The sequence below is a fragment of the Podarcis erhardii genome (assembly GCF_964252035.2).
Source record: "Podarcis erhardii genome assembly, chromosome: 14".
Lineage (NCBI taxonomy): Eukaryota > Metazoa > Chordata > Lepidosauria > Squamata > Lacertidae > Podarcis > Podarcis erhardii.
In genome coordinates, this window is record NC_138503.1 from 38,826,951 (window position 1) to 38,847,830 (window position 20,880).

The 20,880-nt window shown below is 41.1% G+C and overlaps 1 protein-coding gene across 7 annotated transcripts in view; it reads left to right on the top strand.

Moving 5' to 3' along the window:
• The window catches only part of MRTFB (myocardin related transcription factor B), a 99,491-nt gene that overhangs the window by 42,670 nt on the left and 35,941 nt on the right, over positions 1-20,880 (top strand). The window contains exon 1 of one of the 7 annotated variants that reach the window (XM_081839575.1): positions 12,177-12,499. The exons of the other annotated variants lie outside the window; for them this stretch is intronic. Within the exon in view, the coding sequence (XP_081695701.1) occupies positions 12,379-12,499 (121 nt within the window). The 5' untranslated portion in view covers positions 12,177-12,378. Of the gene's footprint in view, positions 1-12,176; positions 12,500-20,880 lie in introns of those variants that run through there. 7 annotated transcript variants of the gene reach the window in all.

The window sequence follows — 20,880 nt, forward strand, 5'->3', positions numbered from 1 at the left end:
TAACAAATTAGTTTTATAATTGCATTAATTTCTTCAAACTGCGAAAGACAGTTGTTCAGCAATTAAATCCACATGTTTGCTTCTCTTGCTACATAGTTCAAAGCTGTAGTAAGTGTATAAAAACTTTGAAGCAATTAGTTGTTACAGGAATGATTGCTTTCTTTACAAAACAAAATGCTACAACTTTTGAACTCTTGATACTCCTGGTTTGTAGTGTTCTAGTGATCAGACTAATACAAGAACAGGATATCCTCCTACATCCTTAGTAGACATAAGTACATTTTCTCTGGCTGTTGAGCCATTTTTTTTAAGAGCACGTCCACATGTTTATTAAAAGCACCTAGCTGTTCCCTTTCTTCCTCCTCCTTATCTTACCCAAGTGGCATACAAATGCTATTAGTTCACATTTATTTGAATGCAGGGATAGACAACAACTGGGTTGGTGGTTCTTGTTATTTTAAGTCACTTTTTTATTGAAATGGCAGGCACTTTGGTCATCCTTGGAGGGGCTTTACTGAATGTGTGAGTGGTGGGGTGCTCAATTATATTCTCTGTGAGAGATACATTTGGGCGGGGGGGGACAAGACATGTGTGACTGTGCATAGATTAAGTATATGAGTGCATGTGTGTGAGGGAGGTGCTTGTGTGCATGTGGTTTTTATGTGTGCAGTGTGTGTGTTTGTGTGTGTGTGTGTGTGTGTGCTGTGTGTGTGCTAGAGTGAGTAGCCACCTTGTATACTTTTCCTAGTGCTGGGGAATGCACCCTTTTATTATTAGATAGCAACTACATAAGTGTGTGTGCCCGGGGGAATCAATATTGTGTGATTTCCACAGTCAGCACCAGCAGGTCATTGCTGACCTCCCATGGAAAGCATGAGATTGTCTGACAAAGGAGGGGGACAGCAGCAATAACTGTACTTCCGATCAGCAAGCCCAAGAGGCTCAGTGATTTAGACCACAGTGCCAACAGCTCCCTTGGTTGTAATTAGATTACAGTTGTTCTAAAGAAACCATCCTTGCACTCTTGAGGATTGCAATAACTACCTGTGCAATTGCAAACATCTTTTTCCTAGACAAAGTGCTTCAGCAGGTAGCATGACATCAATAATTTGAATTCACTGCTATCTAGTTTCAGGCCTGGGTTCAACACTGAAACAATCTTGATTGTCTTGATGAGTACGGTAATCTATGATGGGAGTCGTAGAAGGACTGATGGAGTGTGACCCAGTTATTTTTCATGATCTTTCAGTTTCTTTTGTTATTGTTGGCCATGGTATTCTTCTGAAGTAGCTGTTGGGATCATTAACGATGGAATCCAGTGGTCCTGGTCCTTCCTCAGTGACCTATTTCAGAAGGTAGTGATGGGAGGCTATTGCTCTACTCCAGGGATGTCTAACTGGTCAGCCACGATTGACAGGTCGACCCCCGGTTGATATTAGTCGATCGCGGGCTCATTTTCCTCTGTGGGGGGAGAGGAACATCCGGCCCCACCCCCTCGCTCTTTTGTGTATTCCCACACTATTTCAAGAACGGAAGAGGGAGTTACTGCTGGCGGGATTACTTCTTGTTTATTGATTAATGCCACGCCCCCCCATCGGCAGAAGTATTTGCTGTTTCCCTAAAAAATGGTCAATAACTTTGGCACCCTCCAAAAAAAAACAACTCAACAACTTTGACTTGCCCCCCCTAAAAAAGGTCCACAACTTAGGGGCCCCCCGATGGGTAGATCACTGCTAGTCTTTTTTATCCGGGAGTAGATCACAGTTTCCTGGGAGTTGGACATCCCTGCTGTACTCCATGGCAGTTAGGCTGTTGTATACACATTTTGAAGCTGGGTGGCAATGTTCAAAGCAGCACACTCTACTGAAAGTTCTTATTTAACATCATACTTTCTAAGCCATGGAAAACTTTCAGTCAGTTGTGTAGGTTGCTACATTTGAAAGAAAAGCAATTCTAAAACAGTTAACACAGGAGGAATGATTAAAAAAATCATGAATTCACTTCTGATCTATTTGCAATGCAATAATTAGGGTTTGAGGCTGCAATCCTATACACAGGTACACAGGTGTAAGTACCATTTTACTTAATAAGACTTACTTTTGTGTAGGCATTTTTAGGATTGCCGGTAAGAAATGTTTTTGTTTTTGTTCAGTGCAGAACGCAGAAAAGGGCATTGTTGGTAGACGATGGCATACATACATAATATTGGAAGATGAGCAGATGGATCAATTCTGCTGTTGTGGATAATGTTATTAATGTTATTACGTCCTGTAATAGTGCTGCCAAAATAGATATGCAGTAAACAAACAAACCCCTGTGTTACAAAATGTGACTCAGCAATATCAAAAGCAACACGATGGCCAGAAACAATTACAGTATAGAAAACTTTATGGAATACCGTAATGCAAAACATCAAAACTATCAAACTGAAGTCTCTGAAAGTCCTTGAATAAGTCACGGTGCCAGACTTTACCCGGTGGAGAGCAAGCTTATAAAGCTTCATATACGGTAATTAGCAAATGTCCAGTTCTGATGTCCAACTCTGAACTCTGCTGAACAGTGTCTCCAGGTAGCAACTACTGTTTTGTTCAGTTCTTCATCAGCCAATTAGTTCAACAAACACTCGTAAGTAGAAAGATGTGTAATTTCTTCACTAACCAATCTTTTTTCAAATTGATATAGTATACATGAGAATGAAAAATACTCTGGAACAGTACTCATAATTGTATATTCATATATATTATATCAATTTGAAAAAAGATTGGTTGAAGAAATAACGCATCGATCTGGCCATCGTGTTGCTTTCGATATTGCTGAAAATAGATATGCAGACAGAGTTGAAATCTGGCTCTGGTCGCTCTGACCATATCCTTGTTGTGTATCCTGTTCTGAATGGTGAGTAGTTGTTTTAGATTGGGAGGCTGTCTTGTCTGTAAGCCAGTACAGAGCTTTCAGAGTGCCAACTTAAAACAACTACTCACTCACAACAAGAGGACAAAACTTCATGCATCTGATGGAGTGTAGTCTATGAAAGCTTTTGTCCTGTTTTGAGCAACTCGTAATCTAAAGCATAAAAACATGTTGAGCTTGCACACTTCTGTTAGCTTTGGTTACAAATTTGGTTACAAAAATGTATTAAATTTGGGAAGATGATGCAGAAGAATATAGAGCTCTTAAGGAAATCTTCTATTAGTGTTTCAGCTTTTTGCTGTGTTTTATATTCCTCCTATGAGTCCTTAGTTTCTTTGCACAGAAACTAAAGAGTTAAATAAAGTTTATCTGAATAAGCTGACGGTCTCAGGGCTCACAAACTTGAGTGAACACTTGATTGGCTCATCTACAAATGCCCTTTTTCATGAGAGCAGATTTCTGTGAGTGAAGAGACAAGATTGTTGTTTCCTTGTATTGTTAAAGGTTCTGGGGAAGCCCTTTTGAATGGGTGATCATTTTTGGAAATTACACCATCTTGGTATTTTCTTGGATTGTGATGAATCTACCTCCATTTGAAGTTCTTTGGGTTCGATTATTTCTGCTCTCCACACTTTTTTGCCTCACAGATTTTGCATGCTCTGAGAGTTTAGCATCATCCATGTAAGTAATTGAATCCTCTTCTACTTTTTCACAGGAAAAATATTAAGTTTTTCATTTTATTTTATTGAAGTGTGTTTTAATGTTCTTGCTTAAAGTATGTTTTTCATACAGAAACTAATTGCATTGTGTGGGGAAAGCTTAAGACTTGCTGAAATATTGACACTCTTCTTACAATAAGCAGACAGTCACAGAGTTTCTGCTAAATACCAGCTTTTCCATTAACGGAGGGATAACTCCATTTGCCAATGTGCAGGATGCTTTAGCAAATTATTCTGTTTGTGTTATTTCAGTGAATTTTCTTGTTTTGAAAAGATAAATTGAAAACTGGAGGGAGGCACCTTTATAAAAAGGACCTTATTCCTTAAAATATTATTAGAACATGTAAGAAAAACTTGTCCATGCACTGAGAAACCACCTTATTCAAAATAATTAACAATTAGCTCTAAATAGGAAAGTTATCTTTTATTGTAACTTGGTCAACAAAGTCTTAATTCTATCTGCACATTACAGTGTCAGTTGCAGTACAAAAATTCCATCAAACTGACTAGTGACACTCTTTTAGAATAGGAAGGTCCCCCCCTATTCCTTTAACAATGCTTTGAAGTCATTTATGCATTGATATGCTATGGGATATTATTAATTTTAGATACCCTTGCCCTAATCCAGACTGATTATACACATGGGAGCTCAAGTGAGCATGCTGGGATTTTGTGTAATCATGCATTTCCCTGTTCACTGCATTGTGGGCCATGCTCAGCATATATATATATATTCCCATTGCGTGGCCCCCACATTGTAGTGGTTGAAGCAATCATGTGTGCACTGGAATTTTTTTTGGTCTTTTGGATGGAAACAGAGATAATAACTTTATTGAATGAATTTATTTATGGAAGATAAAGCATACTTTTAAGTGGAAGTTATTTTGTGTACCAGTTCTGCATAGATTTTTTTTTTTTTAATTTAGGTTTGCAACCTAGTCACAGGTTGCATGAATCTGTATTTTTTCATCTGTTTTTAAATCTTACACTAAAGAGTTAGCCCTGGACAGTTGGTCAGGGCTGAAATATTTCCAGATAATCCCTTACATAGTACAATTTACTGGTCTTAATATACAGCATGCAAGTCAACCATGTATAGTATGTGTTATAATTGTGGGAACTATTGATGTTGCCAACGCATATCTAAAGCCAGTGTAATGACAGATGGCTGACAATGCACCAGTTTTTGTTCAGTGGTGACATGGTTTCTAGTATTAAAAGTGAGTTTAATCACATTTTCTAACGTTCCTATTCTCTGAAAAACTCAAATTATTTTCCTGTTACAATTGAAAACAACATTTTGAGCTTGACTTTCACAATGAAAGGCTTCCGCTCCAAAGTTGAAATTCATCATAATCTATTTCCAACTGAAAGTAGGATCTTGTAATGGAAAATTGTATTTGTAGCCAGCTGATAAATCTCAGGATACATCATCTTTTTAATCCAGTAATTAGTACTTTTAATGCTTTTTTTATTCTGTGAAGATTTTTTGAATAGGAGATTAGATAAGCACGTCTCAGGATACTTTAGTGTTGAAAACCCACAAGGTTTTGGGGTGAAACTGCTGCAGCTTTCACCATGGGAGCTGAGGCACTTCCACCCCAGTGCCTTGTGGGCTGGGACGATGCAGCTTCTTTGCACCCTGCTGAGTGAGCCCTGATGTCCCTGCCGCTCACACACAAGCATCAGGGACCTCAGGGCTTCTTTGCATGGCTCAGCTGGGGGGGGGCAGGAAGGCTCCCCCCCCAGCTGAGTGAGCCCCATGCTTTTCCAGCTCATATGTGAGGCATCAGGGCTTGCTCCTCTGGGGGGCAGGAGCAGTATAAGGAAGCCAAGGGAGGAACAAGCTGTATCGGCCTGGTGATACAGCTTGCTCCTCCCTCTGTGGTATGAGGGGCAGAGTGATGATAGCTTCACCTGGCAGCATATTGCGAGTGAAACTGCCGCTGCTCCTGAGTCCCTCTGCTTACCAGTGGCCCAATGTTTAAGGTGGTGCTGGTAGCAGAGGGACTCAAGAGCGGCATCAGTTTCACCCACAATATACCGCTATCACATTCTGCTCCTCATATTGGTCCTGGGTGATGGATCAATGCAATCCAGTGTTAGGCTAAGGCAGTGTTTCCCAACCTTTTTTGGGCAAAGGCACACTTGTTTCATGAAAAAAATCTCGAGGCACACCACCATTAGAAAATGTTTAAAAAATTAACTCTGTGCCTATATTGACTATATATAAAGTAACTCTCTTTAATAGGAATCAAATAAACACAAAGAAAGTATTTTATAATTACTTTATTATGAAATAGTAAGAACCGTATTTTTCGTCCCATAGGACGCTCCGTCCCATAGGACGCACCTACTTTTTTGAGGGGGGAAATAAAGGAAAAATTTTTTTCCTTTATTTCCCCCCCAAAAAACCAGGTTGGGGAACAGTGGGATGGCGGTGCTGCGCCTCCCTGCTGTCCCCCGAGCTTGTGGGGCTGGCCCATGTCTGCCTGGCGCGAGGGGCGCTCTGCTTCAGGGCGCCCCGCGCGTCCGGCGGCAGGCTACAGTCCGCAGCATGGGGAACCCTCTGTTTCAGGGCGCCCCATGCGCCCCCCGGGTGCGCAAGGCTTGCCAACACGAGCGCGGAGCACGGGGCGTCCTCCGAAGGGCGCCCCGTGCTCCGCGCTGCCAGCTGCTGCCCGCAAGCCTTGCGCTCCTGGGGGGAGATCCCCCGGGTGCGCAAGGCTGGCCAACACCAGCGCGGAGCACGGGGCGTCCTCCGAAGGGCACCGCGTGCTCCGCGCTGCCAGCTGACGCCCGCAAGCCTTGCGCTCCCGGGGGGAGATCCCCCGGGTGCGCAAGGCTTGCGGACACCTGCGTGGAGCACGGGGCGTCCTCTGGAGGGCGCCCCGTGCTCCGTGCTGCAGGCTGCTGCCCGCAAGCCTTGCGCTCCCGGGGGGAGATCCCCCGGGTGCGCAAGGCTGGCCGACACCAGCGCGGAGCACGGGGCGTCCTCCGAAGGGCGCCCCGTGCTCCGCGCTGCCAGCTGACGCCCGCAAGCCTTGCGCTCCCGGGGGGAGATCCCCCGGGTGCGCAAGGCCTGCGGACACCTGCGTGGAGCACGGGGCATCCTCTGGAGGGCGCCCCGTGCTCCACGCTGCAGGCTGCTGCCCGCAAGCCTTGCGCTCCCGGGGGGAGATCCCCCGGGTGCGCAAGGCTTGCGGACACCTGCGTGGAGCACGGGGCGTCCTCTGGAGGGCGCCCCATGCTCCGCGCTGCAGGCTGCTGCCCACAAGCCTTGCGCTCCCGGGGGGAGATCCCCCGGGTGCGCAAGGCTTGCGGACACCTGCGTGGAGCACGGGGCGTCCTCCGAAGGGCGCCCCGTGCTCCGCGCTGCAGGCTGCTGCCCGCAAGCCTTGCGCTCCCGGGGGGAGATCCCCCGGGTGCGCAAGGCTTGCGGACACCTGCGTGGAGCACGGGGCGTCCTCCGAAGGGCGCCCCGTGCTCCGCGCTGCCAGCTGACGCCCGCAAGCCTTGCGCTCTCGGGGGGAGGTCCCCCGGGTGCGCAGGGCTGGCCTACAACAGCGCGGAGCACGGGGCGATGGGATGTGGGAGGGAGCTCGCTCCCCGCCCCGCGTGTGCTCGCCGCCGCCGCCCGCCTCTCGCCGCCCGACTTGCCAGCCTCCCTCCCACGGCACACCAGGCAACGTCTCGCGGCACACTAGTGTGCCGCGGAACACCGGTTGGGAAACACTGGGCTAAGGCATCTCCTCAGAAGCTCCAGACGGTATAAAACTGTAAAGCCACCATACAGGTAACAGGTAAATAATGAATCAAACTATGGCCTCCTACTGCCAAACTACTCAAAGCTAAGCCATGGAGTCTGGTCTTGCTACAGACAAACCACAACATGTAGCTACAGTTTGTTCTTGGCTTACCACTTGTGATTTGTTTGGGGAAACAAACCATGAGGCCAGGTTCGGACATAATGCTAACCCATGGCTTAGCTCTGAGTAGCACAGCAACAGCAGAACCAAAAAAGGAGTGAAGTGGCTACAATTTTTGTTCTGAGTATCCACACACTTTCTCATTCACAGTTAGTCATGGTTTGGCTTGGGGAACCAGACCTTTGTCTCATAGCCCCACCCAGCTATTTTCTAGGAAAGGATGTGGACACTGAGACATATGTATAGAGCAGCAAATCTTTTTCACCCACCCTTGCATCAACCCCAAGGCTTTCTAATACATTCAAGTAACACATATTTTAAATAACTTAACATGTTATGCTAGAGAGGTTAAATCAAGAAATGCTAATTTGGATTTCATAGTGTGTTCTGGTATCCTAAATGTATCTGTTATAAAATGTTTGTGGGAATGGTAATTGCTTCTCTCTTCTCAGATAGAAATAGCTGGCTAGAACAGCCTTTGAAGCAATTCATTGCTCATTTCTACAGAGTGCACATTAAATCTAACTGTTCATTAATGGTCTTGAGGGAAGCACTATAGTGGGTCAGTATGGTGCTGGTTAGCACATTAGATGACTTTAAATTGGAAAAAAATGGCATAATTGGAGTAATATCAAAGCATATGCTTGTACCAAAGCTTTCTGTGTCCTGAAAAATTAGCTAGCCTACCATGTTGCTGGAGGAGCTCTGCATAACTCAAAATTGTTTATACTCTTGCATTGTTAGGAGCTGCAGCAATGTAATATTTCCCATATTCTGTCTTGAAAGAAAAGGGCATTGAGACTGAGGGAAAGCGGGTGGTAATAAGTTATTTCCTTATCAAAGTTTTATGAATATACGTAGTTATCTTTTTGCTTTCGTAGATTTTCACGGGTACAGTTATCTTTTTGATATATATTTTTGTCAGCAAAAGCAGATAAAGTATTTAAAATAACTACTATATGCATAATGTTCCCTGAGTCTCTCAAATATGAGAGCCAAGAAGATCCTTCTTTTTCTCTTTCTTTTCTTTGTGAATTTGTAAAAATAATACTCTGGTGTAATTGTGTAAGAATATATTGACCCTGCCAAATTTGATATACATCCTTGGGGAATTGTTTGTTTTCACTGCAATTGCCAGGAAGCCCTTTTTTGGCTGGCCCTCACTTCTCAACAGTATGGCTTATTTTTTCTCACGCTTAATAAATAATAGTTGTACTGAAGTGGTGGGAAAACTAAGTTGATTTATGGAGTTGTTAGTGTTTTTGAACAGTAAAAAGATCACCATGAAAGAAGATTTATTATAACATAAAGATTGATTTTACTTCATTTGGATAGAAGGGCGAGATCATTTCAAACCATATACTTGACAAACATTATCTTTTCCCATCAATGGGACTACATGTTACTGAAGGGAAGAATGATTAAAGTTAGGAATAAGGCATTTAAAAAACACAGGAAGAAAGAAGAAATTTAGCAAGCTGCATAGAAAGCAACAGAAAGAATTAAATTCTACATAGCCTAGGAGGATATATCTAGGAGGATATATTTTCATAGGGAACAATTTTCAGCTTGAACCATGGGGGAACCAGGGGAGAGGCTGACAGTAGAATTGGATACTCCAAACAAACATGACCATGTGGAACTGGATACAGCCCAAGTGGCAGAGTTGGGCCATTGGTACCTTTTAAAAATTCAGGAAGGTGCAAGTAAAAGCCTCCAAAGTCCATTTTCAGGACAATACCTTTATGAGGCCGACTGAAACATCACAGCATAGTGTACAAGCATTCAAGTTCTCCGGAACTCTTGATCAGGCAAGATGAAAGAGAGAACCCTGGTTGGGCTAATGTTGAAGCCATGCTGCCTCTCGAGGCTGTTGAGGTGCTATGTAGGTATTAGGTTGCACCTTGGACATGTGGTAGCAACAAGCATAGCAATGGATGTACTTGTATAAAATTCATCAATTTCACCATTTTTTGCAATATGCCCATTGGGTATTTTATTCAATTTAAAATCTTTCTTAATTGACTTCAGTTTATGGACTGCAACCTTGTTGAGAAATTATTTTGTTGAGTATTATGAGCAATTAGTGCAGGGAAAAAATCCATTATATTATTTTACTTCAATGCAGTCCCCCCCCCCCAAAAAAAAGGTAGAGGCTTTATGTATTTAACCACCCAAAATGTGTTTTCTGTTAATTTTTTATCCCCTGCCATAAATGATAGTTCCTTTGGTTTCTCCTGAATGCTTTCATTTTAATGCATTCTAGCCCACCATTTTGGAGGTTTGGTGCATTATATCATGAAAATATAATCTTCAGTTTGCCTTTACAACAGATTCTTGCTGGCAATAAGTGTGGGCCATAGCAACAGTGGTAAGCGACTCCCTCAGTGAGGAACCTGCTGTTTTTCTTTTTAATGAGATTCTGCTTCCATAGTGCTACTGTTTTTTGTTTTTTTAAATGCTACTTTCAGATTGATTATATAGAGGGATTCAATGTAGTGCTATGCCAATCATTATTTCAGGGCAAGCATTTCAACTTGCCAGATGGAACAATTCCCCCCTCTCCTCCCATGCACTGATTTGAGGGTTCTCCAGACAGACCCCCAAGTCAGTTTTGGGGGAATGGGAAAGAGGGGGGTGGGACTTTGTTGAGCAAGCAGAAGTCATTTTGTGGGCATCTGCTGACAGGACTAATTAGTTTATTTTAATTATGTATTTCATAAAAATATTTACTGATTGATTTTTTTTTAAAAAAAAAAAGCACCTCAAAGGTTAAAAACAGTAAATGTGTTAAAAACATAGTTAAAAACTATGAAAAATGTACATCTGTAATTTGAGACATTTGAAAAGTTAAAATGACAATAGACTAAAAACAGATTAAGACCTGCATCTTAGTGTTTTGTGACAATTGAATATGTTTGGGGGTTAACCTGATAGTCCAGTCTAGTTGGGTGAGAAGCATTAGGAGGATTTGGTAGGTTGAATGTATTGTTCAATGTAGTTAAACTAGATTGCATTAGTTGAATAACTTGCAGGGTTTTGTTGAAGCCTGTAAGGTGAATTTGGTAACCAGAGCAGCATAGGGACAACAAAATTAGCTGACATTTGAGTAGAAGTAATTTCCTTTTGCCACAAAAATTGTCTCTGGTTGCTCCAAAGGATTCCAAGGGACCATTAAGGAAAACTGTTTTCTCCTGTGGGGTGGTTGACATTGAAGAGCTGCTTTCAGTTACTAATTGAAAAGATAAAAAAGACTGCTTGCAGATCAAAAAGCTTGTGGGGGAAGAGGAGGTGTTCTGGAGTGATGTAATGAGGGTAAAGTGCTGCTGCACAAAGAAAGCAATTGAAGTTTGCTACATTAGAAATGCTACATGGAATAAAATGAGAAGAGAGCCATGGCACTGTATGCTCATTGTAGAGCGAGAATAGCAGCATTTGTATTGCTTTCATTTTTCACTTTATGCTAGTGAGATGGCCCTCAAGTGTTGAAACACAGCCATAAAGATTTGATATAGGAGAGTGGGCAGGTGAGTGCCAACCCCAACTTTCCTTCTCTGATTTTAGCTGGTTTTGCCTTGTCTTATCATCCTTTATTTCTGGTTCCTGCAGCTTTCCTGCAGCTGTCCTTTTTTTACACCTCCCCCCCCCAGTTCTAACACCATTCTTAGCAGATTTGCTTATTTTCTTCTTATTGGATGTGTCCTTCCTACCCTAAGTCTGGCACCGACACTCATTTGTGTGTCCAGTTCTGTCGCAGTTCTATCTTTTGTTCAACTTTGTATGACTGCAATGCAATAAAGCCTAAACAAGGCCCCTGCTTTATGACCTAGTGCCTTATTGAGCTCTTTACAGATGCCTTCTTTCTTTGCACACCAGAAATACATGTGTAGATGCTGTTAGTGAGGAAGCTTATCAGTTGTTATTCTTGGGTGTCTGTGAGAAAAGTGATTGGATGGGGGCATTGGCTGGTGATGTGACAGAAGCACTGAAGGTTTCCTTCTCAGGTTGCTTTGAAGTGTGTTTCCTGCATCTTGGATTCACTTCCACACAATAATGTCACATACTCCCCAAACATCTTTCTCTCTTTACCAATACTGTAGTACCTCTTTAGCCCAGGCTGCCAAAGTGATTTGGGGGAAAAGGCATAAGGTTATCCTGCCTGTGGACATACAGAATGCTGTTAAATTCAGTTTCTTGAAATGAACACATGTACACAATTCTAGTAGCTTCACCACCACCACCCTCCTTTTACTTCTGATGCTACAGATAACTCCTTGATGATTGTTTTGCATCATGTTCTTAAACACCATAAAATGCTTCTACAGCCTATGGCTGTAGCGGGAGAAAGAGAGAGAGAGAGAGAGAGACCAAGAGAGAGAGACCACAACATCAATATGTCATCTTAGGTATCGCCAAATGCTGCTCCTTCCAACTGCTGAGATTTATTTTTAACTGCTTGACTCAGTGTTTGTCAGATGATTCTGGCCATCAAACTGCATATTGAATGCAAAGTACAGAGAAAGCGAGGGTGGCTGAAAAAGGGGAGGGATGAGGGGTGGTTGTCTGGGGAAGGAGGTGGGACTTGGAAGCTCTCCACATAGGCTCACAGTCTTCTTATCTCAGAGAGAGTTATGCGCTCCTAGCAGTTTGAGTGTACTTTCAGGTCAAGCTGAGATGTAAAGGGTAATGGCTGCTTTCAAATGCTTTAAAGACATAATTGCTCAATTATTGCTACATTGAGCAAAAGGAGCAGCATACTGCTGGTTTGTAAATTGGTCTCTTTCCTGTGCTGGATGTTGCCTTTCTAAAGGAGTCCCATCATGATCGATAGCTCTAAGAAGCAGCAACAGGGTTTCCCAGAGATTTTGCCTGTTGGGGATATTGAATCATTGAAAGAAAAGGAATGTCTTGACACGAACAACCAGAAAAGTCTTAAGGAAGGTCAGTTTCATGGCTTGGGAAATAAATGGGAAGGCAAATATGTAATTGGGTCTGGCTTAATTTTGAAGGGTTAGAGGTGTGTGTGTGTGTGTGTGTGTGTGTGTGTGTGTGTAAAGATTGCAAAGCAATGCTCTGAAATCTTTGGTTTGTTACTTAGCTGTTTAGCAGTGCTGGTTCTTGAAGAGAAAGTATTGTAATCTTCCAATGATATCTTGGAGGTAAAAGCTCTTTTCAGGATCATTTCGGTTCACAAAACCTATTGTTTCACAATTTGAAGTCAAATAGAGACAACAGAATCAGAAATATCTGCTTAGGAATCTCATTCACAGTCATTTCTGACTTCCTCCTGCTGCTAAGTACAATTCTGCTTTGCCATGTTTTTATATCTAGCAGCTTCATATTGTGTCCCTTGTTAAATGGCCAACAGTGCAATAAAATAAAGGAAAGCCCCTTATCCCCCCCCCCCCGCAAAGTCTAGGGAAGTTGGAAGAGTTATAAACACTCCATTATGACATCTCTACTAGCAAATTGTAAAAAGACACAGCAGGATGTATCCAATGTATTCTAGTTGTAGCAGAAATGTATCTATTCTCTGAATCAACAATTGTGGCATTTTTATATTGTGAGGCAAACAGCAGTACAGGCAATTGTAGTTTTATTTTATTCCTCAAGCATGAGTCCCTGATTTTTTAGACACTATGCCCCTCCCCCCCAAGCAATATTCCTGCTTCCCTGATGAATCTCTCTCAGTTTTCCTTTTTGGAATCTTATACCTAATTGCTTTGGAGTATCTGGTAGTGAGCCAGAGAACACTGTTTGTTTCCTTTGATACAGAACTGGCACTTCCTTCAAACCAGAGATTGTTTTTCCTTCTTGACGGAAAGTGTATAAATGCAAGGAACAAAAGTACATTGGGAAATTGAGGAAAAGACCATTTCATTGCAGTTCATGTTAGAGACCAGTTTCTTTTAAGAGGAAAATGTTACAGTTCCATCCCTTCTAATACTGAATGTCAGTTTTTGCTTTTAATTGTCACCTTCTTGAAAGAGTGACCACTTTTCTTGCATAAATGGAAAGCAGGATGTCAGGAATATAAATAACTGTAGCTAAGAGCAAAACGGTAGTTCTGTATCTTACCACAAAACAAAACCACTAATAAAAATAGTGAACAACAACAACAAAAAGACATGCACTGCCATTTTTGACTGAGAGTAGAATTTTATTCTTATTCTACTGTAAATTCTCCCCTTACCACCACACATGAGAAGTTATAGCTCCTCCTAATGCCCAGAGTTAAAATTTTTTGTGTTAACTGGTTCTACACAGGTAAAACCACAGCTCTTCCTGCAACTGTGACTGCTGGGATAAATGCAACAATGATCAAAACAGCTGCCCGTGGTCTTTATGTACAGCTTGGGCATCCTTCCCCATGCTGGTGTAATGCCATGATTGCTCACATGCAGGGGGCTTTGTATAAACCAGATGTCAGGGTGTAGAAGTCAGCATTTGTTTTCATCTTTCAAATGCTATTCATGTCTATATCATTTTAAGGCATGCCCTTTAACGGTATCACATTTGTATCCCACTTTTCCTCCAAGGAGCTCAGGTGGTGTATATGTATATTTTGTCCTCACAGGAATCCTGCATGGTAGGTTAAACTGAGAGGTAGTGATTGACTCACCCAGTGAGCGTCATGACCAAGCAATCTGTTGGTAAAGAACATGGTGGACCAATCTTTGACAGTCAGGTCAAGCAGAAATATCTTCATTTGATTAGTGCTTTAGCGTTTGTAGTGGCATTCTGTCTTCAGGGAACAAATTCAAAGTGTTGATTTTTGTCTCTGTGTGTAGAGCCCAAAAATATATAGGGGTTGGGCCCCATATACTTTAGCCAGACTAATCTCATACTACCACCATTCTCATAATATCCAGTTCCTTTCTACATATGGAGTTTCCATCCCTTTAAAATGTACCCTGAACTTCAACACCATTCAGAAGACCTTTCTGTTAGACCCAACTTTTAGCATGTGGGTTTATTTTGATTTATTTGGATATCTTATACATATTTGTTTGTTTATTTTAAAAATGTTTATATACCACTATATCAAAAAACATATCAAAACGGTTCATAATGACAATATCTATGCATTTAAAACCAAGGATAATCAACTAACTATTACAGAAAGATGTTTTTCAACTTTTGCATTGTAGTTAACCTTGAGCCTTAAAAATCAGGTGGGTTAGAAATCTAAATTAATTGTGTTACAGACTCCTCACAGTTGATTGTTTACAGTTTAGTGCAGCTTTTAGTATCAGTGCATCCAAAAAGATCCTGAGGGCTAGTACAGGGTTATTGAGAATGGTATGACAGGATGAAAACAACACCGCCATACTGGAGGAAACAGAACGATAAGGTGTACATAGCAGCTAGCATGTTCTTATATATCCCTAATATGTGTTTTCTAAACTTACTGTTCCTGCAGAGGAAGGATATCCATGCATGTTGTCCCCTCCCACTTGCTCCACTGGGCAGGAAAAAGTAAATGAAAAGAGGTCACCTAAGCTGTCAGAGCAACTTTTCCCCAGTTTGCATCCTGCCCAGCTCCACACCAGGTTGCTTTTGGGATGGCTCCAAGTCTGTCTTGGACCATGGGATCTTTCCCCTTGGCTGGCAGCCCATCACCTTCCAGCCTTAGGACCGCAGTTATTTTAATCATCATCATCAACAAAAAGGGAGATCAGGAAATTTTGGGTCAGATAGCAGAGGGGGTGGATAGGATGAGTTCTCCAGCCATCTCTGATGACTCCTCTGAGGACTCTGAGATGTCCCAGGATGCCTGCGTTTCTTGAGGAGTGGTTTTACCCACTGCCTCCTTCAAGCAGGCAGAGACCACCCTTTCTCACAGAGAGACATTAATCACCTCCCTGGCCCAGCCAGCTGTCTCTTCCCTGGTAGTTTTTTTATCAACCAAAAGGGACAAGGGTCCAGAGCGCAAGGCATCACCCTGACCAATCCGAGCCCCTTTGTCCACACAGTTAGTAAATTAGCCTTACTATTGGAAACTCATCCAACACCAAAGGACTAGACAGTGCTCTGGACACCCCTTCCATCCTTTTATCTTCCCCCCTCCTGCTTTTATCTTACAAACTGTAATTAGTGGCATTTAGTAAACATACAGATAATAACTATCAATATTAATTTACCCCTCAAACTCTGCTGCCAGGATCTTTAACAAACCATTTAAAATTGTTTCCAGTAAAGGGGTTCGGTTGCACATTTTAACATCACGATATTAAAAAAAATCTGTGCTTTATACCGGTCATGGTTCTGTACTCATTTTTAGTGAGATTCTAAATTACTGGGCTTCTCTCCCCCCCCCTTTCAAAATTGGAGCAGAATGATAACTCATTAAAATGGTGAGCTGGCATCTTCTATCACCCTTCATCTTGAAATCTTTCTTGATGGGGCAGAAAAAGATTTTACAAAGAGCATTCATTAATGCACAAGCCCATGAAGATTTTGACAATAAAAAAATGCAGAAAGTAGAATCCTCTTAGTATCAGATGTCTTAGGTTAATCCATAAAGATGTTAACCCTTTGGAGTGACTTACAGAGATGAAGCCTATATTGGTCCAAGCACAATCATTTTGATTTATTTTATTTATGTATCCACTCTTTTCATAAATTTCAGTCTTTCTTTGGAAATTAACAACAACTTTAAAAAATCCATTGGCTCTTTGCTATTTCATGTTAATCTTAATATGTTTACAGTAGTTCTGTGTGATTTGTTGTTGAAAAATACAATATTTGTTACTAATTGTCACAATTTGCCCTGAAAGCCACTAGTGTGAAAAAGTAATACACCTTTGGGTGACAAGGATTATGGCTTCTATCCTAAACACTAAGGATAGGATATCCTAAACACCTAAGGATATCCTAAATGCTAAGGAGCAAGCCACATTGATTAGACTGGGGCTTCTAGGCATAAGAATGCCCTGTAAATGTTTTTGCTACAAGTCATAGGCACTTTACTGGGATTTTCTGTTTAATGAAAGCAGGGAAAATCTCTCTCTCCATGTAAAACTAAAAGAATACCCTGGCATTCTGCCATTATTTGAGACTTAGTTTTACTGAATCTGCATTTTATAGGTTGATAGAAAAGCTGTATTTTATAGGTTGATAGAAAAGCTAGGGAAAATACATCTGGGTTGATGTCAGTGTGACAATATATTCTTGAACAGCTTCAACCTATTAAGTTTATTTCATTTCATTATACACCAGAGTATCTTAAAATCATGGAGTTGGAAGGGACCTCAGTGGTCATCTAACCCAACCTCTTGCTAATGTAGAAAGTCGATTGCTAATTGAGTAGGATCCTAGATCATCACAGTAAATGTTCAATACAGGGTTATATTCTAGAAGAACAGCTAAGTAACCCACAGCAATAATAGATCCCACATGGGAAGGATCACATCATATTCTGCATTTCACTGATTAGGAAGGTGGGATTTTGCCTTGAGTCAATCAAGGGATAAGCTCAGGTGATCATAAAGGAGCTGCCTGCAAAGCCCAAGGGAGCCCTGCTTCCCACTTTTAGCTCTTTTTTCCTTTGCTGAGTTAATAGCATTTCAGTTATAACTGTTAACAGATATGTTATTTTGGAAGCATGCAAGATGAGTAATAGGGAGTCAAAAACCACATATTTTATGACCTTTTGCAAGCTTGTATCGTGAACAATTAAAAGATTATAATGTGCATTCTAATTTTTGAGATGTTGAATTTAATTAAATGAAGGCAAGTCTATCATCTTTTTCTGGAATCAGTTTACAACAACAACAACAACAACAACAACAACAACAACATAATTACAGTCTGTATATACAGGGCAAAATGTGGATTTATGTACTCTTGAAATACTTAGCGACCAAATTTCCAAAACCCAGTGAGTTGTTAGAAATGTTTCCATTTTCAACTGAATTTTTAGCTGTCTGTATAAAATAGGCATGATCTTCAATATTCAAATACTGTATTTTTCTGTGTCTATAAGACACCCCCATGTATTAAGACACCCCCTATTTTAGGGGCCTCCGATTTAAGAAAACGGGGGGAGATCTATCCGTGTATAAGATGCCTCCAAATTTTGGACATTATTTTTTAGGGGGGGAAATAGTCTTATACATGGAAAAAATGGTACTTCATCTCTCTTTTTGCACTTTTAGACTCATTCTAATTGATGCAGCCACACAATAAATTATTTGGTCCAACATTAGGACAGCATCATATATTGCATTGTGAGCAATTGCCAAAGTGGAAAAATTGCTCTATTTATTGTTTTTAAAAGGAGGGGAAATCGTTTTTGTAACAACTGTGATAAATTCAAAGGAACTCACCAGATTTCTGCACCGTTTCCATGGCAGCAAGAAGAACAGCTGTAGTGCCTTCTGTAAATGTCCAAAGTCAAATACTGGAAAACCTGTTTTTCTAAGCTCTTACTACTTTACTTCATTGCAGCTGGTTACCTTCTGTTGAAGAACGGAATATAGTGCTAGATGGAAGATTAAATTTTGACCAAGATTGCAATTCATATCTCTTTAGTGTACTCAAGTTTAAGCAGATGTACCCCCATCCCTACTATAAAAATGATATCCAAAGTAGCAGAATAAAAATATAATGATAAAACGACAAGATCTGGGATTGCCTGTTGTTCATACACATGCATGCACACATGCAAATACCAACAAACTCTTACATGTAACAGGAGATTCACAAAAATTTCAATTTTATAATTAATAACAACTGCTAGGATCAGCATCCCTTAAGCAAATTTCCATTTCCAGACACACTATCTACTGAATATGACCAGTTTGGGGGGGCAGGGAGAAATAAACTCTTGCACTACACACAAATGGAAAAAAGAAGCCAAAATTTATCACTCAGAGCACATATCTAGAAATGGTTGCCAAATTGAGTTTCATTTCTTGTAATTAGCCCTGCTGTGGTTTGCAGCTGGTTATTTAGTGGATGAATCGAATAGGTCTTCAACACACTTTTCTGTTGTTGGCAAAGAGTGTGACTTCCCAAACTACAGCACAATTAGTTTTACCAAGAGCGGTGTTTTAACTGTTCAAAGCACAGCTGTTTGTGGATGGATCCAAATTAGCTGGCTGTAACCCAGAATAAATGTATTTATCTATTTATGACATTTATGGGGTTCCTCTCAAGAAAGCCTCCCACCTGTCTGCTGCAACATGCATCCTGGTCTAATTAATGACTGTGTTGCTGTTTTGCTAGAAATTAATTTAATTGGCTTGTGGTGTTCTTATTGACTTGGTTTTATTGTGCGCTTCCCTGGGAATCCTTGAAGGCTGACAGGCAGTGCCTAAATAAATAAATAAAATGGGGGGTTGGTACATCTGCGAGGGATGGTACCAGGGACACAATGCAGCAGTGATGACAACACTATCTCCTGGGGGGTTTATGTGAGAATTGTGTGTCTGTTCATTTTGTTGTTTGTAAATCCATGCTGCATATTTTATTTATTAATTGGTTTATTCTTAAATATATATTTCAATGGTGCCTAGGACAGCAAACACAAACAGTAAAAGAAAACATCTAGAAACAATTCCAAAACAAACGCAGGCTGGGAAAGACTTGAAAGACTTGATGAAAGAGGAAGGGCTTCACTAGCTGCCAAAAAATCCCCAATGAAGAGGTTGCCTGTATGATATTTGATGGGAGGGAATTGCAAAGAATAGGTGCCTGATTCCTATATTATGTGGAACAAACCTCCTGATAAGATGGTATCTGCAGGAGGCCTTTGCTCACAGAGTGCAAATTATTCATTTATTTATTAAAAGTTCTATACTTCCCTTTATCAATGCATCGCAGGGCGGTTTAAAATATGTAACACAAAAAATGCACACCATAGTAACAAACGGAAACAATGCCTCTCACAGTTCATAAGGGCACATATTGTTTTCGCCTGGCATCTAAAGATATGTAACAAATGCGCTAGGCCATCCGCCCTGGGAAGAACATTCCACAAGTGGGGAGCTGCCACAAAAAAGGCCCACTTTTGTGTTGTCACCCTCCGGACCTCTCAATTGGGTTTATAAGGGGTGAGATGATCTTTCAAGTATTCTGGTCCCATGCTTTATAGGACTTTAATGCACCAGAACCAGCAGCTTGAGCATAGCCCCGTAGCTAATTTGGCAACCAGTACAATTCTTTCTGTAATGCATTTTGCAATTCCTGCAGCTTCTGGGCCTCAAAGTCAGCCATACATAGAGTGCATTGCAGACCCTCCAAGTGTCCCTATTTTCCAGGGACTTCCCAGATTTAGAGAAGATGTCCTGGTTTCTGATTTGATCCTGGAATATCCCCCTTTTCCTTAGGATGAAATGTTTGAGGGTATGGAGTTACCCGACCCCCGAGCCATCTGAGGGCAATGCTGTATAGATTTTTTTTCAATGTTTAATGTATTATTATGTTTTTATATATATAGGAAGCTGCCCAGATTGGCTGGGGCAACCCATTAAGATGTGTGGGGTATAAACGGCAAAATTATCATTATGGAATGGGATGTCCCTATTTTCATCAGAGAAATGTTGGAGGGTATGGCATGACAGTAATTTAAGCTCTCTCAGCACCTCTTCTTTTGGTGTGGTGGCAACAGCTCAAGGCTAAATTGATTCCTAGTTATTGTTTGTGCAGATGGACAATAAAGTCACATTAAATTATAATTAAGATGCCTGCAGGGGAAAGCCTATCTATTTCTTTAAACAACAACAGCCCATCTTGCTTTAAAAGTAAAGAGAATACATGCTTTACACTTTGTGTCCTGCTTCCCCCCACTGTTCATACTTCTTTTGATATGTGTATATATGCCAGTGAATCCCACATTATAAATCACAGTGTTTATAATACTTGTACACTCAAAATGCAGCTGGACATTTTAGATGACACATTTAAAAACACAGACAGAAGTTGAACAGAACATGCTACAAAACTCATTGGAGCTGGAATTAAATAGTTCCTTATAATTGCTGAGGATCTTGGTGGACTATTTAGTTATTCTTTTCTGCCTGCTGTAGCTATTATAATGCACTGTGCTATATGCTAGGGTTGCCATATTTCAAAAAGTGAAAATCCGGACAAAGTTGTTGAGCTTCTTTTTGCAAAATCTCAACACAAAAAAAGAAGATGAGGAACATATATTTTTAAGGAAGTTTTTCCAGACATTCAAGCAATTTCCGCTCAGATGATATTTACGAGGTCCAAATCTGGAAAATTTCAGACATATTGCAGCCCTTCTATATGTTATGATTTTCAATTGTATTTTATTGCTTCATTTATTTCTTACGTTGCATTTATTGTACAGT